The 21,320-nt window shown below is 38.6% G+C and overlaps 1 protein-coding gene across 1 annotated transcript; it reads left to right on the top strand.

Moving 5' to 3' along the window:
• Positions 1-3,732: 3,732 nt before the first annotated feature.
• LOC122335061 (discs large homolog 1-like protein) lies at positions 3,733-17,913 on the top strand (the record flags this gene model as incomplete). The annotated part of the gene is made up of 2 exons (XM_043232822.1): positions 3,733-3,957; positions 17,752-17,913. Coding segments are annotated over exons 1-2 (279 nt in total), but the record flags the coding sequence as incomplete, so codon positions are not given.
• Positions 17,914-21,320: the final 3,407 nt, after the last annotated feature.

The following is a 21,320-nucleotide window of genomic DNA, read 5'->3' as shown; positions in this document are numbered from 1 at the left end:
CACTTTTTCCATTTTATTTTCATTTTTACTTGATATATCAAACTCTAAAATCCAGGCAGCGCGAGAGAGCAAAACAACTTTTATCTAACACATACGACGTTTTGTAACAGTTTCCTGCACAGAATTGAGATTTGGGCTCTATATACTGCCTAGATCTTTAATATTAAAAATGTATAATACAAAATCATGTATTATAAACAAAAGCAATTTAACATACATGATACTTATCTGGATGTCAGATTAAATCTATTCTGCCTGCTTATTTCGAAAGCTTTATATATTGACAAGTTGTGAAGTTGTAAAGGAGATTTTTTTTAGTCTTCACTTCAGAGCACACTTCGTTTCCTAGCATATCGATATCCATGGAAACGGAGTGCTCCATTGGAAAGATACACACAATTAAAACAACACACACACCGACAAACTTCAACCTCTGCCCACAACTACCAAGATTTTACTCCGCTGATGTTTTCTAATAATAACTTCAATCATTATCGCTCAACAAAGGCCTTTACTACAGGTGCATAGGTACATTTTGATATTTGAAACTTTTATTATTATTATTATATATTTATTATGATTATTATTTCGTTGTACTTTATCTGATTAAGTACATTTTTCTAGCCGGTAGTCTCCATTCGGCAGCACTTCCATCAACCAAACTTTGCAGTCATATTTCCAACCATATTATGAAAGTTTTTGCAGCTTGTTCGTATATCATTCACTAAAAATGACATTTTATTCCTAAATACACGGCGATCTTTTTTTTCCCCTCCTGGCTGTGAACGGTATGTTATTTTAGAGTGATAAATATCTAGAACTGCCTCTGTAAAAGCCTCTAATATATCAACCAAAGGAAATAAGAATTCTGAACCTGGAAATCATGCAAATTAGTGCATATTTAATTTGATAATGCTCTGCATATTGAAACGATTTCGACTTGGAATGAAAACATAATGTGCCGTACCTAATTATTCTTATTATTCAACTAGAAAAGTATAGTGATATCTCATAATTAGTTTTATTATTATACCATTCACCTGCAGTGTCTTGCCTTCAAAATACAGTTTTTAGACATTTAAGCAATATTTTAAAATGAGTTAATGTCACAGTAGTAATTATCAGAGGTTACGGTTTATTTTAAGGTGTCCTTCTTACAGTGTAATTAAAAATACATTTAGGTGCTGAGTAATATTCATTAACTGCATGCACTAACTATATGGTTAGGAGTGTAATGATTTGTGTATCTTGAATTGTACAATTCAACATTTTCCAAGTGATCATCCCTATGCCCTTGTTAGTGTGCACTTTATTGTCATTATTTAGTCGTTTGGAATGCACCCGTCCAAGGGAGCGATGTAATTTCCTCTTTATCTTCAGCTGGGATGTTCCCATGACAACGAACGCAGCACGGTGTGCGCCAGCAGATTTTTACAACGTAAAATTGCAAGAATTATATGCACATTAGCTTTTATATATCAGCGTATTATAAAGACATTTTGAAATATACAACGTATGTTAATTTGCAACAGTTATGCCAACAACAACAACAAAAAGACATTATGACATTAAAACAGCGACACCTGCCGGCGCGCATCGATCGTTGTCATGGAAACATCCCAGCTGAACATAACGAGGAAACGACATCGCTCCCTTTGACAAGTGCACTAACAAGGGCACACTAACAAGGGCACAGAGGTAATCACAATAAATTGGAATCCTTGCGATATCGATATACACCTCTAATGCGGTTAGGGTTATGATTAGGGTTTGGTTTTTGCTTTGCTGCAGACAAAGTATTTGGCTACTTTGTGGTGCGACATCTATTAGTTTTTTTTTACTGTATCACGCAATAAATTGCCATAAATGTCGCATTCGAGTTTTCTTCAGGGATTTAAGCCACACCGTAATTAACAAAGGTTACAGTGCAATTGCAAAGTACTGAGTAATATTAATAACTATATGGCTAGGGTTACCTGCATGTAACTATGCTTAACTATATGTTGTTATTACAGTTAGCACGTGTGTAACAATTACTCCTTAAAGTAAAATAGCAAGGTAACAAAATAACAAAGAGGCGTTTATTTTCAAGAAAGGCATCACAAGCACCGTTAGGCTTTGCATGATTAAACGTAATGTTTATCGTTGGAGACAGCATTTGACTACATTGTGGTTGTATCTACCGAAACACGCTGGGGTTGGCAAATGTCACTTGCTTCAAAACTTTATTCAAACAGCTTAAGAGTGGCTCCGAACACTGTCCGGTCCGTGGGCATGTTTTTGTGTGTTTGTTTGGGTCTACTGTACCGGGTGACCGTCCTCGTGCCACCGCAGGAGCGGAAGCGGCGCGTCCTAGACTTACGTCATCGACGAGCAGCACGTCCCGCGCCGCAGTCGCTCCTGAGATGAATGCACAATACCGCCTTCACCTGGATCTCTGGCGCCGCCGAGCGAGCGACAAACCGCCCACAGCAAACGAAGCGCTCGTTAAGCGACAGAGCTTTTCGGTCAAACGAATAAATAGGCTAAAAAAAAAGACATACAGATAGCACCACCCCGTCTTACCGAGAACAAGCGCCGCGAAGGACGCTGTGAGAGTCAGCACCACGGACAGCTCACCGCGCGCCGCCGCCAGCAGAGGGCGCTGCGGCCTCATGCGACACATCCGCGCTCCAGACCTGTGGGACAAACCGACAAATGCGCAGTTTAGGGAAACATATCCGAATGTGTTCGTTAGTAATTATCGTGAGGATTGAGCAAACGCTTCTCTCCGTGTGTGTCTATTTAGTGAGTTAACTTATCACAGTTACCATAAACAATAATTCTGAGGACGTGCTTATTTTAAAGCAGCGGTTTTTTTTTATTTTAGTTGCATTTGTAAGAAGTGTGAAAAAAGAGAATTTTCCATCAAAACAGCGTCGCCTGATTTAAATCACTAACCAATTTAATATCAACGGTCCGTATAGGTTTTCATTTATAAGGCTCTGTTTTGGTTTTTTCCTGCTAATATGAAAAAAAGGTCTCAATTAGATATGTGCAGGTTCACATGGCAAGTGCAAACTCTCACAGGAACCGAGCGGTTTATTTCCGGTTTGCGCCACGAGAAGATGATGGCCACTTCAAAGCTCCTAAAACAAAAAGTTAGCATAAAGATGTGACGGAGATTCTTTCCTCACATCATCTGTAAGGTGTCTAGTATTAATATATGAATTCACGATTGTTACATTTAGCTGATTGTTGTCATAGAATCAGTAAACATGTTGTAATAACACTGAATTTAGATATACACGTGAATCCAGTTGCTGTTGGTAATGATAAATGCTGAAATCACAACTTACTGCACTAAATTAAAAGTTCAGTTGGTATGAATAAGGTTAAAATATTGATATTGTGAGATTGATAAAGTATGGCTATAATAATATGGACATAAATGTTACAATAAATTAACCATTTTGAATGTCTTGATGGTTGCATGTCTCAGTGTTCCCATAACACTAATAATAATAGTAATATAGTAAAATATAGGTTTATGTAACAATTTGTATGACTGCAGAAATGTTTTAAGCAGAGAAAGAAACTTTTTAATATTGTAATGTTTAGTATGTTTCGCTGGCGACTCAGAGGCCACTGGTCGGCGTCGTTCACTCATTAGTGTTCATTACACACAAACTCCTCCCAGTCTCCGTTTCACCTCCCACTCAGCATCAGCAGCAGCGAGGATGAAGGAGTTATTTGAACAGAGCGCGCTCCTCGCACACGGTCGCGAGACTCCTCACGGTCCCTCTCTGGCCACGCGCTGAGCTGAGCGCGGGCGGCCGGTGGTCGGTGTGTTTTGTGTCTATGGGTGTCGACGTGATGTCTCCTCCTCTGAGGAACCTCAAGTGCTTTTCACCGGTGATGTGCCAGTGCAAACTTATATGTAGCAACCGCACGCTCTCGCTCATGTTCGGCTGTAAGGTAAGCCGGGGTTCGCGCGCGCGCGCGCGCCCGTTTCTGCTGGTTTTCTCGTTGGATAGGATGCTAGAAAGGTGATGCGTGCCGTCGGTGACAGAATTCTCCGATGCGTACACCCACAGTTGTGAAAATCGCGGTTGGTTTGAAAAGAATTGTGAATGAAAAATGGATTGTGATCGCTCGCCTGGCATTTACAGTGTGCAGTTACTGTACATCGCCGGTTCCGTTGAACGGGGTTTTGCGATTACACACGCACTGCTAGGTCAGGGATGCTTGTTGTATGGTAGGATGCCATGAAGCCACCTGTCTCTTTGCAGATGCACACATGCCAAAACATTTGGAAGGTCGATCGGGAATCTTCCGCTTCAGTTTGTGAAAGGCAATATGGCTCTCTCCATTACACCATAAATGGCCGAGCTGAAAGCTGAACAGACCATACAAGGCGATGTGGAGGTGCAGGGAACAGTAAAAAAAAAAAGCTATGGCTCATTTCCGCCCTTATTGTCCAAAAAAAACAAAAAAACAAAACAATGCCCAAATAGCGGGGCATGTTGTCACACTGCATGGGATGAAATCTTTCAAAAGAAATAAAGCTATATATATCCACAATATATCTGTGTGTAAATGTATTGTGGCCTATCTAATGCATGTTAGCTTAATTTAAACTGTAAAACAGTTATGAAGCACAAAATGAGCTAAATTGGAAAAGTTGCATAAACGTTTCGAAGCATCGTTGTGGCTGACTGAATTTGTATTTCATTAATCATATCATAAAACACGTCTGACATGTCATGCTGTGAGGTCACAGATTGACCTAATAGACCCTAGTGGTAACCTGCAAATTTATTGAGCTAATTTTAGCCAATTCATCCCATAAAACGATTTTGATCGCATAAAGCGATGTGTATAGGTTAGTTCAGTGACGTTAAATATTATTTATGACTTCACAACAGTTCATATTGATGTTTTTATTTCTGTATGTTTTCAACCCAGCCAGTTGAGTTGAGGAAATTTTAGGCCATTTTACCTATTGACCATGCAAATTCAGGATTATTATTGCTTTCAAATATTTTGCCCATCTCACAATGGTATCAGGTTTTTTTACTGCGTCTTTCTGAAAATGAACATACCTATATGCCATTATGTCAAGTGACATTCTTTTTGGTCTTTTTGTGTTTGTGTTTTTTGTCAAGGTGGTTCAAAAAGAATAGATTTCCGAATAATGAAAGTTTGCTCAAAACGCACTCGCATCCGAGCTCGTTTGTGTTTCCTCATCAGAAATTTAACTACATCAATTGCTCACCAGTGCATCTTTGAGTGAATGGGTGCTGCCAAACAGATGATGAAAACATCACAGTATTCTACAAAGTTCCAGTCCATCAGTTAACATCTTGTGAAATGAAAATTAGTGTGCTTACACAAAACAAATCCATCATTAATACATTTCAGCTTAAAAGCTGAGCTCCTGGCTAAAATATGAGTCCTCTATCCATAATTGCTTATTTTATTTATTTTTTTAAATGCCCTCTCTGAATCATGAGAGAAACATGCGCACCATTTACAAGCAGTACGGATAGAGGAGTAATTTTTTGCCAAAGGTAATGGTTTGGAGTTGAAAATGAATGAGGGATTTGTTTCATAAGAACATTCAGCTCTGTGCTTCACATGATGTTAACTGATGGACTGGTGTGGATCACCTGTCAGTTATGGCTCGTTTCCACTGAGAGGGGTGGTTTGGTACAGTACAGCATGTTATGCAATAACGTCCATTTCCATTCTCAGAAATGGCAAAGGTACCACTTTTTGGGTACCCTTCCTTTCGGGGTACCTAGCAAAGCATAGGGTACCCAAAGCGTGGAGCTAAACAGAATGTTGATGAGTTGACTAGAATTGTCACTTTTGTGTGATACAGCAGGATAAAGTGTACTTCACCTGTTCTGCTCTGTGTTGGACTTATTTACACTGGAGTGCGCAAACATAAAAAAAAAAGCTTGGCTAGTCCTTCCGACATTTGCCGCTCACTCTGACGTCTGTTTAAACATGACATACGAATACTTTTGGGTATATTTAACTACCATTCATGGTTTTATGAATCTGCTATTTGTTCCAAGGAGCACAAAGTTATGTTTAACTTTTATATTGTTTCTCTTATGTCTTATATAAGACTCTTATATAGTTTTATAATGGCAGAGTTTATTGCTACATTCCCGATGACAGTGAAAACGCAACGAACGAGCGTTCCCGACCGAATCGTACCATCCCGTACTGTGTTGACCCTTACAGCTCTTTGAATGTATTTGAATGTTTTTATCAGTTGTTTGGGTCTCTCACTCTGACGGCACCCATTCACTACACACCCGTAAGGTTCTAATTATGATTCACAGAAGTTTCCTCGTATGTGTTCCTTATATAAACACTGAACGTGTGAACTGACTACAGACGAAGACGCCTGTGCTTGGATTGGTCGGGATGCTGTGTGACCGGGGCTGCAGTTTTGTTCTGTGTCAGATCTCTGTGATTTGAGCAGGGTCGATACTTCCTGTGGAATAGATTGAGACATGGATAGTGGCTGAAATGATGACCTTGGGAAATATGATGGCACGGAGAGACTTCGTCTCTGAAAAGGACTGATAAAATGAGAGATATATAATGCATTTGTATGTCTGATAATTCTCATCTCTCACTTTCCATTCTTTGCGTCTTACTGTATTAACAATATTCGCATGTTGTTTCTCGGCATAGTTGATTATGTAAAGCCCAATGACATTTCTAAGGATAGTTCACCCAAAAATTACAATTCTGTCATCGATTCTGTTGTCAGTGTTCTCACTATATTTCTTGTCCTTGAATGTGGTAGTTGTATTATTGTCTATGCAGGTTCAGAAAGCTCTCAGATTTGATCACACATATCTTCTGAAGAGGAATAAGGGTCTTATTGGTTCTAAAATTAAATACATTTTTGGGTGAACTGTCCCTTTAAGACAAGGCCGCAGATTTATTGACTGTGCACTGTTAGTAAAAAGTTTGGACACACTTGACTGGAATTGTTATGCTTGGAATTTGGTTTGGGAAAAAAAAATTACAGTACCTTGCATGAATTTAATTTAAAAGCAAAATGAGTTTTGTGCAGAGCCTAATACATTTCAGTAGCAACCCTGATACTAAGTGAAGAATGCTTACTTTGAAGAAGAAGTATAAATATTATATACTATAATATATTTTACATTTTGATGAGTTTAATATCTGAAAACTCTTGATGGTGGTAGTTAAGTGAGAGCAGAGCAAAATGAATATAAAGAGAACAAATGCTGCAGAATAGAAAACAGCATCGGACTGAACACATGCTCAGGGGAATATCATATAGAGCTCTCATATGTTGTCTCATATATTGATTATATTGATATAGCCTATAGAGTTTCTTAAGAAAGTATTCACCCTCATCATTTATTTATAAGTCTGTTGTGTTGCAAAGTCTTTTTAAAGCATATTTACTAAAAAGACTTAGCATTAGGATTTGACTTTTTACTTGTCCCACCGTGAAATATTACAAATGCTGGATTTAGCAAAGGGTTTTAATGCCTGTCAGAAAATATGACAGGAGCTAAAGGATCTCTGCCGTTAAACTACGTCACGTCAATTTGAACTTTTTAGCTTCTAAAACAGATGTTTTGTTAATACATTCAGTGTTTCTTCGTACTCAGTACAGGTTTGTCAACAAAATGCATATTTTTTGAATTATTATAGGTTATAGCTGCACCAGGCAACCACACAGTGTTCTCATTTACTAATAATCACATCAAAAAAGACTGATGGCATTTAACAGTACAGTTTTACATAGGCCGTGTATTACTTATCCTATCCTTGTTTGACCTACTCGTGTGTGCCGAAAGGTAACAAATTGTGTTACATTGTATAGTAACGACTTTCTCCCTTTTACCGTTTTTCACTCTCTCTACTCCATCATTACTCCTGGCTGATAAGGCTTATTCTTAGCCTCGGTGATTTTTCAAATCCACTAACCTTAAGCATTAAACTTTGATGCAGAACGTGTGCTGCTCTGTTTGTGCTGCTGACATGAATGATACCTCAAATCACGCTGAGGCGAGATATGCCATTACTGTTCTGAGCGATTAGCCTTCCTTCGTAAGGACGCATGCGGCTGGGGATTTTCACAAGGCAATAATCTTGATAAAACTGGGAGAAAAATTCCTCCGAGCCTTAACGTTATACCAGTTCCCTCACAGAAAATGGTACGATTCTAAACTGATGTTTAGTCCTTCGCTCTCGTTTTTGTTATTTTTTCCTTCTGTATTTGTTTCATTTTCTGTCTTTTTATTAACCTGTGTAGTCAATACTGGATGCATTGTGATAAAATGATCCCTGATCACTACTCTCATTTAGGACATACGTGCCCTCTACACACACACACACACACACACACACACACACACACACACACACACACACGCACATTGAGAAAGAGAAAGCAGAATCAGGTTTTCACAAAGAGTCTCCATGAATAATAAATGATGTTGGATTAATTTCTCACTGCCTGTCTATCTCTCCGTCTGCCGGTGTTCAGATTCCACACAGCAGGCAACAGTTAGAAAGGCCATTTATACACCCTGTTAGTATAAAAAGCTTGCTGACAAAGAAATTGAACTGACAAAGAAATCAAAATGATGGTTCACAGCTATTATACAGTGGAACGACAGAGTTACGAGTGGCACAATCCCATTTGTTTTATTGTCAGAGAAACCTTTTAAGATGCACCCACCATTATCTTCAGTGTGCACCTCAGTGGCATACCCATCCGTAGAAGTCAGTTTTTTTTAAACTTTGCAGCATTTCCAAATTCCCGATGGAACACTGCGATCCCAAAGAAAGTTCCACAGGACTTTTATGCAGCCCAGAGTAGTACTTGTCGCTGTGGAATCAATTTCATAAAAGCTCAGCAGTGAAGTATGGTAATGGATGTAATGTGGTGATGCATTTCTCACGCGTACCGTCTTAAAAATGTCATTTTCAGAGATTTATGTTAAAGGCTGGATACTTGGTCTCTGGTCTCAGCATCAGACGGAACGTTGTAACCATGCGTAACATGAAAGATAAAAAAAAAAAAGACATAAACGTCTCCCACTCAGACTAGGATTTGACTCAGACCCAACAAGATGGACTTGGACCAAAATTTGTTTTTTATTATGTCTCTGGATGTTAGCTGGATCTTTGATTCGAATTGCTTACAAACAGTTAAAAAAAATGTGCAAATCGCCCTAATTTCCTCTCTGTCACGAACACTTAATTTCAAGTGGCGTTACTGCCTTCAGAAACGCAAGTGAACAGCCATGGTTGTACGCTGTATCTGTGCATGCGTGCATTTTTATTCTGAAGCCAGCGTATGATGTACATGGGTTGAGCCCAACAAAGAACTTGGCACTGAGCTAGCTTTCGATACAGAGTGTTCAGAACAACTCTCAGCGTGTTGAAAATAGGAAAAGAGTGAAAACGTTGTTGAAAAATGTCATTACCGATAAACCTCAGCCATTTCTAACAGTTTGAACTTTTGAAAAACCATGCAGTATTCTTGAAACGAGATAAGGACGTTTAAGAATATAAAGAATTATTCATTATTCTTTGTATTTATAAATTTATAGTTAGGTCTTAAAAGAATTTTATTCTTAAGAATGTTTTGTGAATCCGGCTCATGATTTCCCATAAGACTGATAACTCAACAGAATGATGAGATCATGTAATGAAATCCATACTGTCTATAAAGCTGGTCAGATAATCTTTAAATCACTGTTATATCAGTTATATTTGGTGGTGCGTGATTCATGAACCTCTGATCTGTTGTTCTTTCTTTTAGATTACAGGCAATGTGTAATGTAAGCCAGTTCTCCGGGGGTTTGATGGTGGCGGTGTCAACCGGTTCGCTTTTTCTGTTCCTATGGGAATTACATGTGGATAGCTCAGTAAAACCACCCCTACACTTCAGTATTTGGTCCCTCTCTGAGTCTTTTGATTCTCATGGCTAATATTAGACTGTTAAATTGTCTGTTGGCAAGATGTAGCCTGGGTTTGCGAGAAACTAGCGACTGGAGATGAGTCACAGCGTTATGATTTCATAAAGACAAGTGAGGAAGGCTGAATGTTTAAATCTCAGATAGACTTTGATCATCAGCATGAACTCTGGTTCACTTTGCAGGTTATTCTAGCCAGGAACTGCTTACTAAGACAGGAAAAGATAGTTTGACTGACATGTAAAATGGCTTTTCATAGATTGCTTTTTTTATGTGAAGTCTACCTGAAATAGTTTAAACAACAGTATGCAGTGTATAAAAACAAACTGTAGTGGATTTTAGTGTTGAGGGATTTTCTCCAACCTAAGCAGCCTAACATTTTAACAGAAACATTGTCAGTCACTAAATATAATGCTTGCATTTCCTCAGTTATTCAAACAGCAGCTAAAGAAAGTGAGTGAAGAACAATTACACCAAAGAACATACGTTTTGACTTTAGTTTATGCACATTAAAACTTTGAGAATATAAAAAAACAGCCTCTTTGGAGTCTGCCAGAATGAAAGTACTTGTTATGTCTGTGTGCATGCTGCATTAGGCGGCCTGTGAACAGACTGTGGGTGGGCCATGGCTCTGCTGCACACAGTAGCTATGTTTCTTCTCTCTAAGAGCATAATGATGTTCAGAGTCCTCACTCTCTGTGATGCATGCTGGGAATAGATTTGTGCCAGACAGTTGTGTGGAGAGTGTTTGGTATCACTCTTGGTGCTGCGACGAATGATTTTGTTTCCACTGTTCAGTTGTTTGTTATTTATTACCCCACTGCCTGCTGTATTTTTTGTTCTTTGAATATTTGAAAACATTAGCTAGTCTTGTCGTAAAAAGCTGCCAAAGTAACAATTTCACATGTGTCCAATTCATTTTTTAGTGATCCCACAATTATAAAGTTTGTGAAGATTGCAAGTTCAGTACCCCATACTAATATTGTCGTCTTGGGTAAATATGAGCAAAGGCAGCTGTGAAAATAAATCTACGTTCTTTATATTTCTGATCTTTCATTCAAAAAATTCACAAAATTCTAACCTGTCATTGAAGTAAAACAATTGAAAGTGAGGGAAACATCTTTATTGTGAACTAAATGCTTTTTCTAGTTGATGTTGGCCACAACTATTGGCACCTAACTGTGGCAAAACCTTTTCATTTTCTAAATTTCAGGTCAGAAGACTGGGGCGGCCATGGCAAAAGTCACATTTTGTGCTTAGTGACCCATTTTTGTGTTGATTTTTATTGTCTTGATGGAAGATCCAAACACAGGGCAGTCAGTTTTTATTTGTTGGTAGAATCCATGATGCCATGTACCTGAACGAGATCCAGGTCCAGGGCTACAACAATAAAGATCTAGTAGTATATTTAACCGTGCATATGGGGTACTTTTATCTATGTTTGTACTAAACCCATCTGGTGAGTTTGCTGCCAAAAAGCTATTTTTTTAGTTTCATGTGACCCACAGTGCCTGTTGACGATCTAGTTGTGTTCACAACTATATATGCTGAATTTCTTATTGGATGAGGGGAGAGAATTTTTCTTGAAACACCCCTGAACAACATGTGTTAATGTTGTGGCCCTTTTTGATTTTTTACGCTTTCTGATCCCAAGACTGTATATATATAGACAGCCAGAATACTGCATTTGTATTTATCTGTCCCTGGAACATTTAAGGTTACTGAACCACTTTTTGTGCAGTACGAATAAATAGGGAGAAATTAAGTGCAGTACTCAGATTGAACTGATCACGGTTTGAAAGGAGGGATGACCTACAAGACCACGGTAAAGAATTTGCTCCTCAGCAGATCCGGAGTTCATTGACAAATATTTTATATCGTAAGATGTGCTTCCTTTACACATAGAAAGTGAACAGCTCGAAGTGAGCAATCTTTTAAAAGAGATTTAAATACTCCCTATCGATAGCCTACACAAGTCTATGGAATGCAAAAACTTTGTAGCTCAATATCTCAAAACTGTTTAGAATGCAGATAGGACCATATAATTGTAGGTCGACAAATTATGTATTACAGTTCCTCTTCAGGAACTCAAGCCGTGTCAATGATGCTATGGAGAACGCCTTGGTTCCATGGTGCGCTTGCTTCATGACAGAAGCTGAAGCCAGCTGCACTCCACGTGCTTATATGCTTCCTGTACAGTGCTGGAGTTCCTGCAGGCCAGGCTCTCTACAGGGGTCACTCACTCCACCCTGAAGGTTTATGTGGCGGCGATCTAGGCCTACCACTCCACCCTCAGTGGACATTCAGTTGGTAGAGACCCCCTGGTGACTGACACATTTCCTCCGCGGCGTGCTGAGGTTGAGCTATCTAGTACGATCCTGGGTTCCAACATGGGATCTGGCTGTGGTGTTAGAGGCCCTCCACCATTTGAGCCCATAGAGGAGATCTCTGATCGTCTGCAGATAATAAAAACCACACTGTTGCTAGCACTGTGTTCTCTGAGGAGAATAGGTGACATTCAAGGCCTCTCAGCAGCCCCTTCATTCTTAGAGTTTGTGCCTGGCATGGCCAAGGCGTTCCTGTGCCCGCGAGCAGGTTACAGTCATAAAGTCCCTAAGGTCAAGCCACAGCTGGTCGTAGTCCAGCTTTTCAATCCCTTTTGTGAGCTGGCCAGCAGAAGCTAAACTGGATGCCATCAATACTGCTTTTGAGTCCTCTGGGCTCCCACTGAGGCTAGGAGTTAGAGCGCACTCGTCACGAGGTGTGGCGGCCTCCAAGGCCCTGTTATCTGGGGTCTCGTTGGCCATGGTCTGTAAAGCTTCAGGATGGTCTACCTCTCCATACAATTGTCCATTTCTACAGATTGGACTTGTGAGAAACTCCGGGCTCTTCTGTTCTGTGCAGGTACACACACTAGGCAGGGATTTGCAAGTCTGGGGGTGCGGGCATCTCTTTCCTCATAGCGTCATCGACGCGGCCTGAGTTCCTGAAGAGGAACGTCTTTAGGTTTCACATGTAACCATGGTTCCATGGTGCGCTCGCTTCATGACAGAAGCTGAAGCCAGCTGCACTCCACGTGCTTATATGCTTCCTGGCCAATAACGTCATCCTCCCATGACGTCTCGCCCATCCTTTGAAATGATTACACATACTATTCATATACAATGCTGGAAGCGTTCCCCATAGCGTCATTGATGTGGCGTCTTGTTCCTTTGGTTACATCCGTAACCTGGAGACGTTTTCTCCATTAACAGTAGGGAACTCACCTTCAACCAATTAAGTTTTTTTTAAACAGATACTGTATATCCCTCAGACTTTTTGTGGCACTGTTAATTACACTCACAAGCTCTTAGTAGCACAATAATGTATCGTAGAATTTTAAGATGCAAGTATTGTAGAATTTTAAGATGCAATTTTAAGATTAGTTATTTTAAGATTGCAAAGTTTTTTTTGGTTTTTGTCAGCAGTATTTGTCACATAGAGGCTAATACGGACAGTGCAGAAGCATGTGCAAGTAATGACTGTGGACTTCTACCTGAGTTTATATGCAGCTAGGAACTCCAGAGAGAAAGCCAGAATAGAGAAGCTGTCCCACAGACCAGACCAGAGAACTGTCACAGAGAAGTGCAGACAATGAGCTCACCTTTAGCAGGCGACAGCAGAGGCACAGCGATTCTCCTCAGGCAGTGCCTCAGGACGGGATAGAAGGCTTTCTGAAGTCTAGAACTCTGGAGAATCACTGGTGCGAAAAATATGTTGAAGTGTTGCTATAATTTATGTGGGATTTCTTTCCAAAGGCAACCCGAGAAGAGCGATATAGCTTTTCCGAAACACTACAGACCTGGTGCAGTCTTGTGCCTTGATTATGAAACCTACTTGTTAACAGAGTTTACAAGTTTACAAGAAAATACTATTTACATTTTTCTACTTCAAAATTTCACATTTGATTCCATGTGTTATTTACCATTTCTTTGTAATTATATGTAAAATTTACCAAGAACCTCTGAGTAAACCGTTGAAGTATGTGGACTATGAATTTATATGAACTGATATCCTCTTGAAAATCTGCAAGCTTTTAGTTTTGAAAGGTTCATTGTTATGTGAAAGAAAGATAAACTATGCAAGCACACTATTGTTTAAGTGTTTGGGGTGATTTATTGGTTAAAAAATACGGTAAAATCAGTAGTACTGTAAATTATTATTGCAATGTAAAAAAAATTTTTTCCTGTGATGCAAAGCTGAATCACAGATCATGTGTCACGTGTTCCTTCAGACATCATTTTAATATGCTGATTTATGGCTCAAGAAGCATTTTTTTGCCAATTCTGAATACATATATTGTATCAGTGGTTTAACACAATATGAATTGCTATATAAATGAAGGTGATTGATTAAAAACAAGCGGCTTCATATAATCATGACAACCATGATACTTATTTAATTTTTTTTCTGTTATATTTACAAAGTAAAATTAGTTTTCTTTTTAAAATCCTCATGGCCCCAAACTTTTCAACAGCAGTGAACCTATATGCATTTTTCTGAATTATTAATAGATTACACAGGAAACAAGCAGCAAGACAATATTACAACACCCCCATCCAATTTAGTGATTAAAACTGTCACTCACTGCAAGTTGACAGTTTCACATGACTTTGAGCCCTAATTGTAATCTTGATTACATTGTAATTATTATTTAGATTAATTATGTGGCTCTGCTGCAGAGTTATTGAACCTCTGAGCTGTTAAGCTCATTAGAGCACGGACAGGACTGCAGACAGCCTTTACATTAGCTCTGCTTTTACTGATGGTCTTCGTTGTAACAGTGATAAAGTAATAAGCCGACGTTGTTGGCAGGCTGCAGCGATGAGGGAGTTGAGCTTAAATACCTTAGAGGCTTTTAGGCACAGAAGAGCGTACGGGAATGAAGTGGGAGGCAGTTTGTAATATTAGAAGCAGGAAGTTCATATCAGTTGCACATGTATTGGTAATGACAGCACTGGTAAAAGTCAAAGCGTACAGTGTTTGAGTGAACACATTTCGCTGATGAATTGCGAATTTTACACAGATTTAGCTAGTTGGAACGACTAGTTAAAGCTAATGAAGCATGAAGCAAGTTTTAGTTGTCAAACACTGCAGTGTGCTATGACTAAGTACGCTTTGCTGTATAGGCAAGCGGTGTGTGCGTGTGTGTTATCAGTATGCATCAGGGTTTTCGTCTTTCAAAGCTTAATGGAGTTGGCCAGCACATTTGTGCAAGCCATTTTAGGGTTGGTCTTATAACTCCGATCTTTATGAATCATATGTAATGCTTACTGCATACTGTATTAGCTCCTCTGCGCATTTGCGTCTCTCTTTGCTTTGTTCTTTGACAGGCCCATGAATGTGAGCGATACAGTATATGTAAATATAGTAGATAATAATTAGACATGCACAGAATCTACTAATTGTTGTGTGAAAACTGCAGATTTGATTGTGTTATAGAGTTATTTTTGGTTTATTTGAATATGTCAGTATACTTTTTTATTCAGTTTTCATTTTGCATGTTTAGCTTTTATGGAAGGATCAAAAGTGACCTTTTTAAGTATTTTATTCAGTGGCAGAAACAGGAGTCCATGTTGATATTGGTGGTTTACAGGGACTCTACATAAGCGTAGTTCTTTCTGTTCCTTAAATCAGCTGATCAGAGTGTGATATTAATGAAGTGTGATGTTAATTAAGTTCTAAAGTTATATTTTGAAGTTAGTAAAATACAGCAGGTTTATTTGCATAAAGATAACCCTTTTAACCCTGTTTCTGCAGGAAGTACATCAGTAAAGGGAATAAAAAGGTGCTTGTCAAGCTCTTTCACGGGTCATTTAAAATTAGCAGAGAAACGTAGACTCTATATCGACACATAAAAGCATCATCAAATGAAATATTTAATGAAGTGGAATTCTGTGGCTGCAGATAGTGTAGTAATGGGTACTTGTCCTGCTGTACTGTATGTGTGTCTAATTGTATATCTCCTCACAGATTCTTTGAAGACTGGTGTTAATTTCCACATACTGTATCGCCTCTTTACTGTCATTATGGACAATTTACCATAAATGCTGTTTATCATAAACTGCAGAGTTTGGTGGGCTTTGTCAGGCGTGTAGTACACATTATCTTAGTTTGAACAGACTGGATAATGTTTGTGACAATCCAGTGAATAACCAACAGGACCATCACAGACATTACGGATCATTTGTGTTAAAGCTGTTATATTCTTATCTCAGCTTGAATGCAGAGACAACTAAGTAAACCATTTGTAGGTGGATTCCCTAAAAAATGTAAAAACATGAGTTTGCCGATCAGTTTAAGATCAGGTCTTCTCCTTAGATTCGACACTTGTCATGAATTCAGACTGTTGAATTAAGTTCTATTCTGTGTTCTCCACATTTGTTTTGTTCCTGCATTCTCTCTGAGCCGTTGTGCTGTTGCTGGCTCATTGTAATGTGATCTTGCTGACTGTACTTCCCTTCTCCCCTTTTTCTTTTCTCAACCCTGGTTAGACTGAAGCGTTTTTTCTGTCTGATCTCGGTTTAAACAAAGCCCCAAGTCACTTCAGTTGGTGGCCATCTTAGCAGCACCTCCAGACAGCGGGTGCAATGTAATTCCTGTCTGCTTGAAAAGGAAAAGTACGAAGGGAAAAGAAGCTTCACGCCCTTCAGCCGTGATTTATTCACGATACAGCACAGTCTGTTTTTCATCTTTTAATTTCAAAATACACTGATTCGCCACGTAGCATAAGATTGAAAACATTATTACAGTGTAAACTGATGGACACGGAAAATGAATAGGTACAGTAATATTCCCTCCACGCGTCTCAAACTGTGGGATTTCACACAGACGTGCACACACATCAACATATCTCCACATGAGAAGACGGTGTTAAAATACATTTTTTTCTAAAGGGATACATTACCCAAAAATGTAAATGTACTTATTGTCTGACTGTCCAACGCGTGTTTTCTTCATAGGAACAGATTTGGAAAAATGTTGCATTTCATCTTTTGTTCACCAGTGGATACCCTGCAGTGAATGGGTGCCGTCAGAATGAGAGCGTAAAGTGCTGATAAAAACATCACAATAATCTATAAGTAATCCACAGTTTTTGACTTCACATCATGTTAAGAGATGGCCTGGAGTGGTGTTTATTAGTTGTGGATTATTGTGTTTTTACATTCAGTCAGGACTCTTAAATCCGATGGCACCCATTTAATACAATGGTGCCGTTGGCGAGAAAGTGATACATTGTTGCATTTCTCCAAATCAGTTCTAATGAAGAGACCAAGCCATCTACAGCTTTAACCTGAGAGCAAGTACAATTTTGATGTGAACCATTCTTTTAATTATAAGATGAGACATATTAAGAATTGTGATTTTTCTGCCAGTGTCATATTCATACATGTTTATGTTATGTCAACAAGTTTTATATTTTGTGAGCACTAGTGTTAAAACACGTTGTAATGTTTTAATCCAGCTGGTATAGCTTCCATGAGCTATGATTGTGGAAAGTCTTCTGATCTTTCATTTATACCCTGCTTCAGTGTGCGGCTGCAGACAAGTGAAAGATGGGCTTGAAAGAGATGAGAAATGTTTACCCTGAGAACTTTCTTCAGTGTCATGTTGAATCTTGCGCCAAATAAATCTGCATTTGTAGAAATTAAAAGACTTTTTGTGCAAACTAAATACAATGCAAAGCTGGAGAGGTAGTTCTGAGTATGTGACTCCTTCTCTACTGTTCTCTCTGTAGAAATATCGGTATCAGGATGAAGAGACTCCGCCCTTGGAGCACAGCCCCGCCCACCTGGCTCACAGCAAGAGTGCTGAGATGCTTCACATGAGCGATAAGAACCTGGCTGCCATGGACTCCATGCACAGTTACGCCCCCCACACACACATCTCACCAATAAAGGTACAGACATACGCACGAACACACACACACACACACACAGAATGGACTATGCTCTTAAAACTGTATGCTTCTAATAGTTTTCTAAGCTCAGGAATCCTGGAGTATTCTGTTCTATTCTACAGCTATAACAGTGTTACATTATTGTTATTAATTAATATTTTCAACTAACTTTTATTTTAATATTTTTAAAATATAAAAAAACAATTCCTTTAAGCTTAAGTCATTTTGCTTTCCACTATTAACTACTTTCTACAGAATGAGGCATTAATATGTGCTTTACACATCCAATATGCTAGAAACATGCATGCATATTTAGCATATTGGATGTATAAAGCACATATATGTCTTATTCTGCCTGACCAAATTCAATTTTTGTTTAATTACGAAATATTACAATTTTATTATAAATATATGAGCTGTAAATTAGGAATCCATTCAGGTAATAATCATTCTTGACCTTAATATCTCAATCATTGTTAGCAGCACACAGATAAACCACTATATAGTATATCAATGCATATTTACTAATGTAATCTACATCTATTCACTGTCTAATGAGTGTGTATCATCTCAATTCTCTTTGTCTTTGAGAAAATGTTTGAGGAAAGAGTTTTCCACACAACTGATCCATTCTATTATGTTTATGTGTCTGTTGAACCTCTCCTGTACTCTGGTCTAGTGCTCTATATTCATCTATGGCAGCCATGTCCTCTTTCTCTACTATTTTACTCTTCTCTTCCTCTCCCCGTCTTACTGTCTCTTTGTCTGACCTTTTTGTTCATTTCCTGCCTGCTTTCCCCATTTCCTCTGGCTTCAGTAGGTGTGTATGTATGTGTGTGTGTGTGTGTGTGTGAGTCATGTTGTGTGTGTCAGACTCTGCGTGAGTTCTGTACACCTCTGCTGTGTGTAGGCCGTTCAAAACCCGTCCAAACACTCCGGACTGTTTCTTGCAGCCCCCACTGGCTCTCTTCAGCACATTAAGCACACATGCGTACTTCCGTCTTGCATAATTTCTCGACACAGGCTCACATACAGCACACGGATTTGCACAGTACCACATCGTTTGCTCTATTTTCGCAGTATTTACACAGTGTGCGCAATATGTTCCGTGTGCATTAAAGACAAAGATGATCCAGATTGTGCATTTTCCTAATTCTTATGAATTTAACTGACAAATGTTGTCAGCCTGGATAGATTAAGCGGATAGATTACAAAACACATGGTTTAAAAACTAATCGTAACATATTTTGTTAAGTAACTTTGGAATACTTAAAGGGTTACTCCACCACAAAATGAAAATGTTGTCAGTAATCAATGTCGTTCCAAACCCCTAAAAGCTTAGTTTGTCCTCAGAACACAGTTTAAGATATTTTAGATGAGTCTCATTCAGCCGGTTTGTTCTAAATGCTGATTCATTCAGGAACCAAACACTCATAGACACGCAACTATTCCGATTCGATCCTTTCTGATTTGATATGCGCTGACAAAACGTCACAGCCTTTCATCATGCATCTTAAGCCCTAAACCAACCCCACGATTTTCAGGTGTTCCAAACTAAAGTTTTGCATAGTAAAAAAAATGATTTCTGCGATCATGTTTTCTAAAAGAGGTTCAAAGATGGCTGTTGTTACGGCTTTGTGACCAAAGGTAGCCTACCATACAGCATGATGCCGGTAAGATCCAAGTTTGCCGACCAATTTACTGGCCGCTTCCACTTTTTTCCAGCGTATAAAAAACAAGTGTGATTTATCATGCTCTTTTGTTTACCACTAGCGCATGCTGGCGATGTTATATTCTTTTAAAGTAATGTGCCGTATGGTACGAGTCATACGGTGTCTTCATCGTACAGTCTACACGCACTCCAAGTTTATTACATCCATGTCAAAGACTGAGAGCAACTTAGTTTAAGATGCTTTTTAAGATGAAATGTTCCTTGAAGTTTTGTTGCAGGAAACAAAATTGCATAGAACTATGCTGTACATGTATTTATGTATTACCATTTACTCCTGCATTGTTTTTGAGGTCTGACTAGCATACACTCTGCAGGTTGATAATTAAATAGGCTGTGCAGGCTTTCAAACATTCATAAATGACACCTAAATTCAAAGCAATCGCTTCGGTAATCTAAAATACCGCAATTACCACCCATTTATAATGTAACTATAACATAATACAGTTTATTCCATATAAAGTGGATTATTCATTTATTAACCATTTAGAATAAATTAGATTCAATGAATCACCGATTAAAACCTGTAAGATCCATGTCACCACATGCTGGCAGTTTTAGTGTCATATTTGTTTATCCATGATGAAAAACCCCCCAGAATATTGAGTCCTATAATTGTTTGTTAATATTGTATTGCTTTGACTGGGTAACAGTATTGCACATTAAAATAATAAAAGGATTTTGCTGTGATATGCTTTGAAAAACAACATGGATCGTTTTGGTTAAAGACGTATAAATAGTACATATCAAACGTTTTGTAACGGACAGAGCGATAATGATATTATTTCTCATAAAAAAAACAAAACAAAACATACGACATAAAAAAAAGGTTAGCACTGCATCGGTTTTTGATTTTAGTCTCTCTGAAAAACCTGCATGTTTAAAAATGAATCTGCAGTAAAATGAAGTAAACAAACTTTCCGCTTAATTAAAAATACAGTCCATCCGCATGTGTTTAATGTCACAATCCTCACTGCGTATAAAGAGGCAACAATGTAGAGCTGCAGAGGTGGTCTTTCGTATGACATCAGGGCCAAATATTAAATTATTAAACACACCGTTTTTGACAGTTTGAGGCTTTGGACAGCTGAGTTAAGGCTACTCTGTGCCTGCTTAAAATTCTGTGTCAAAACACAATGCTGCATAAAAGCAACAGCAATATACTATTATAATTGCTATGTAAATCCATTTATGCCACCTCTGAGCAGCATTAGACTCTCTGTGCAAATATGCTACTTCAGAAGCGCTTCTGTGCAAACTTTGCAGCGGAAATTTGTTTTTAATAAAAGCTGTCTTTGGCCTAATGAGGAACGTTTTTAGTTCTGAAACTTATAGGATGCGTTGCTGCTCTTAATTTATGACCCCTTTAATGTTCTTGGAGAACTTTCCCTTTGAAGAAAAAGCATTGCGCTTTACAATGTATGCAAATATATGTGAGAGATTAGGAGCTTTAAGAAGAATCGAGAAAATGGGGCAAAAACAACACATTGCCCAAAATACTGACGCACAATATACTTATGACATTACGACTGACCTTGTAAATGATTTAACAGGCATTAGGGGAACTAGCCACCATTTATGACCCAATATTCATATGAGTATTGTGACGGGAGGAGCCAACGACAGACACAGTGGGCGTGGCGTCAGGCCTCGGAGAGGCTTTTATTGACAAAATAAT

This window comes from Puntigrus tetrazona, unplaced genomic scaffold, assembly GCF_018831695.1.
Source record: "Puntigrus tetrazona isolate hp1 unplaced genomic scaffold, ASM1883169v1 S000000703, whole genome shotgun sequence".
Classification (NCBI taxonomy): domain Eukaryota; kingdom Metazoa; phylum Chordata; class Actinopteri; order Cypriniformes; family Cyprinidae; genus Puntigrus; species Puntigrus tetrazona.
Note: the sequence above shows the minus strand (reverse complement) of the source record. Positions and strands in the feature narration are given on the sequence as shown.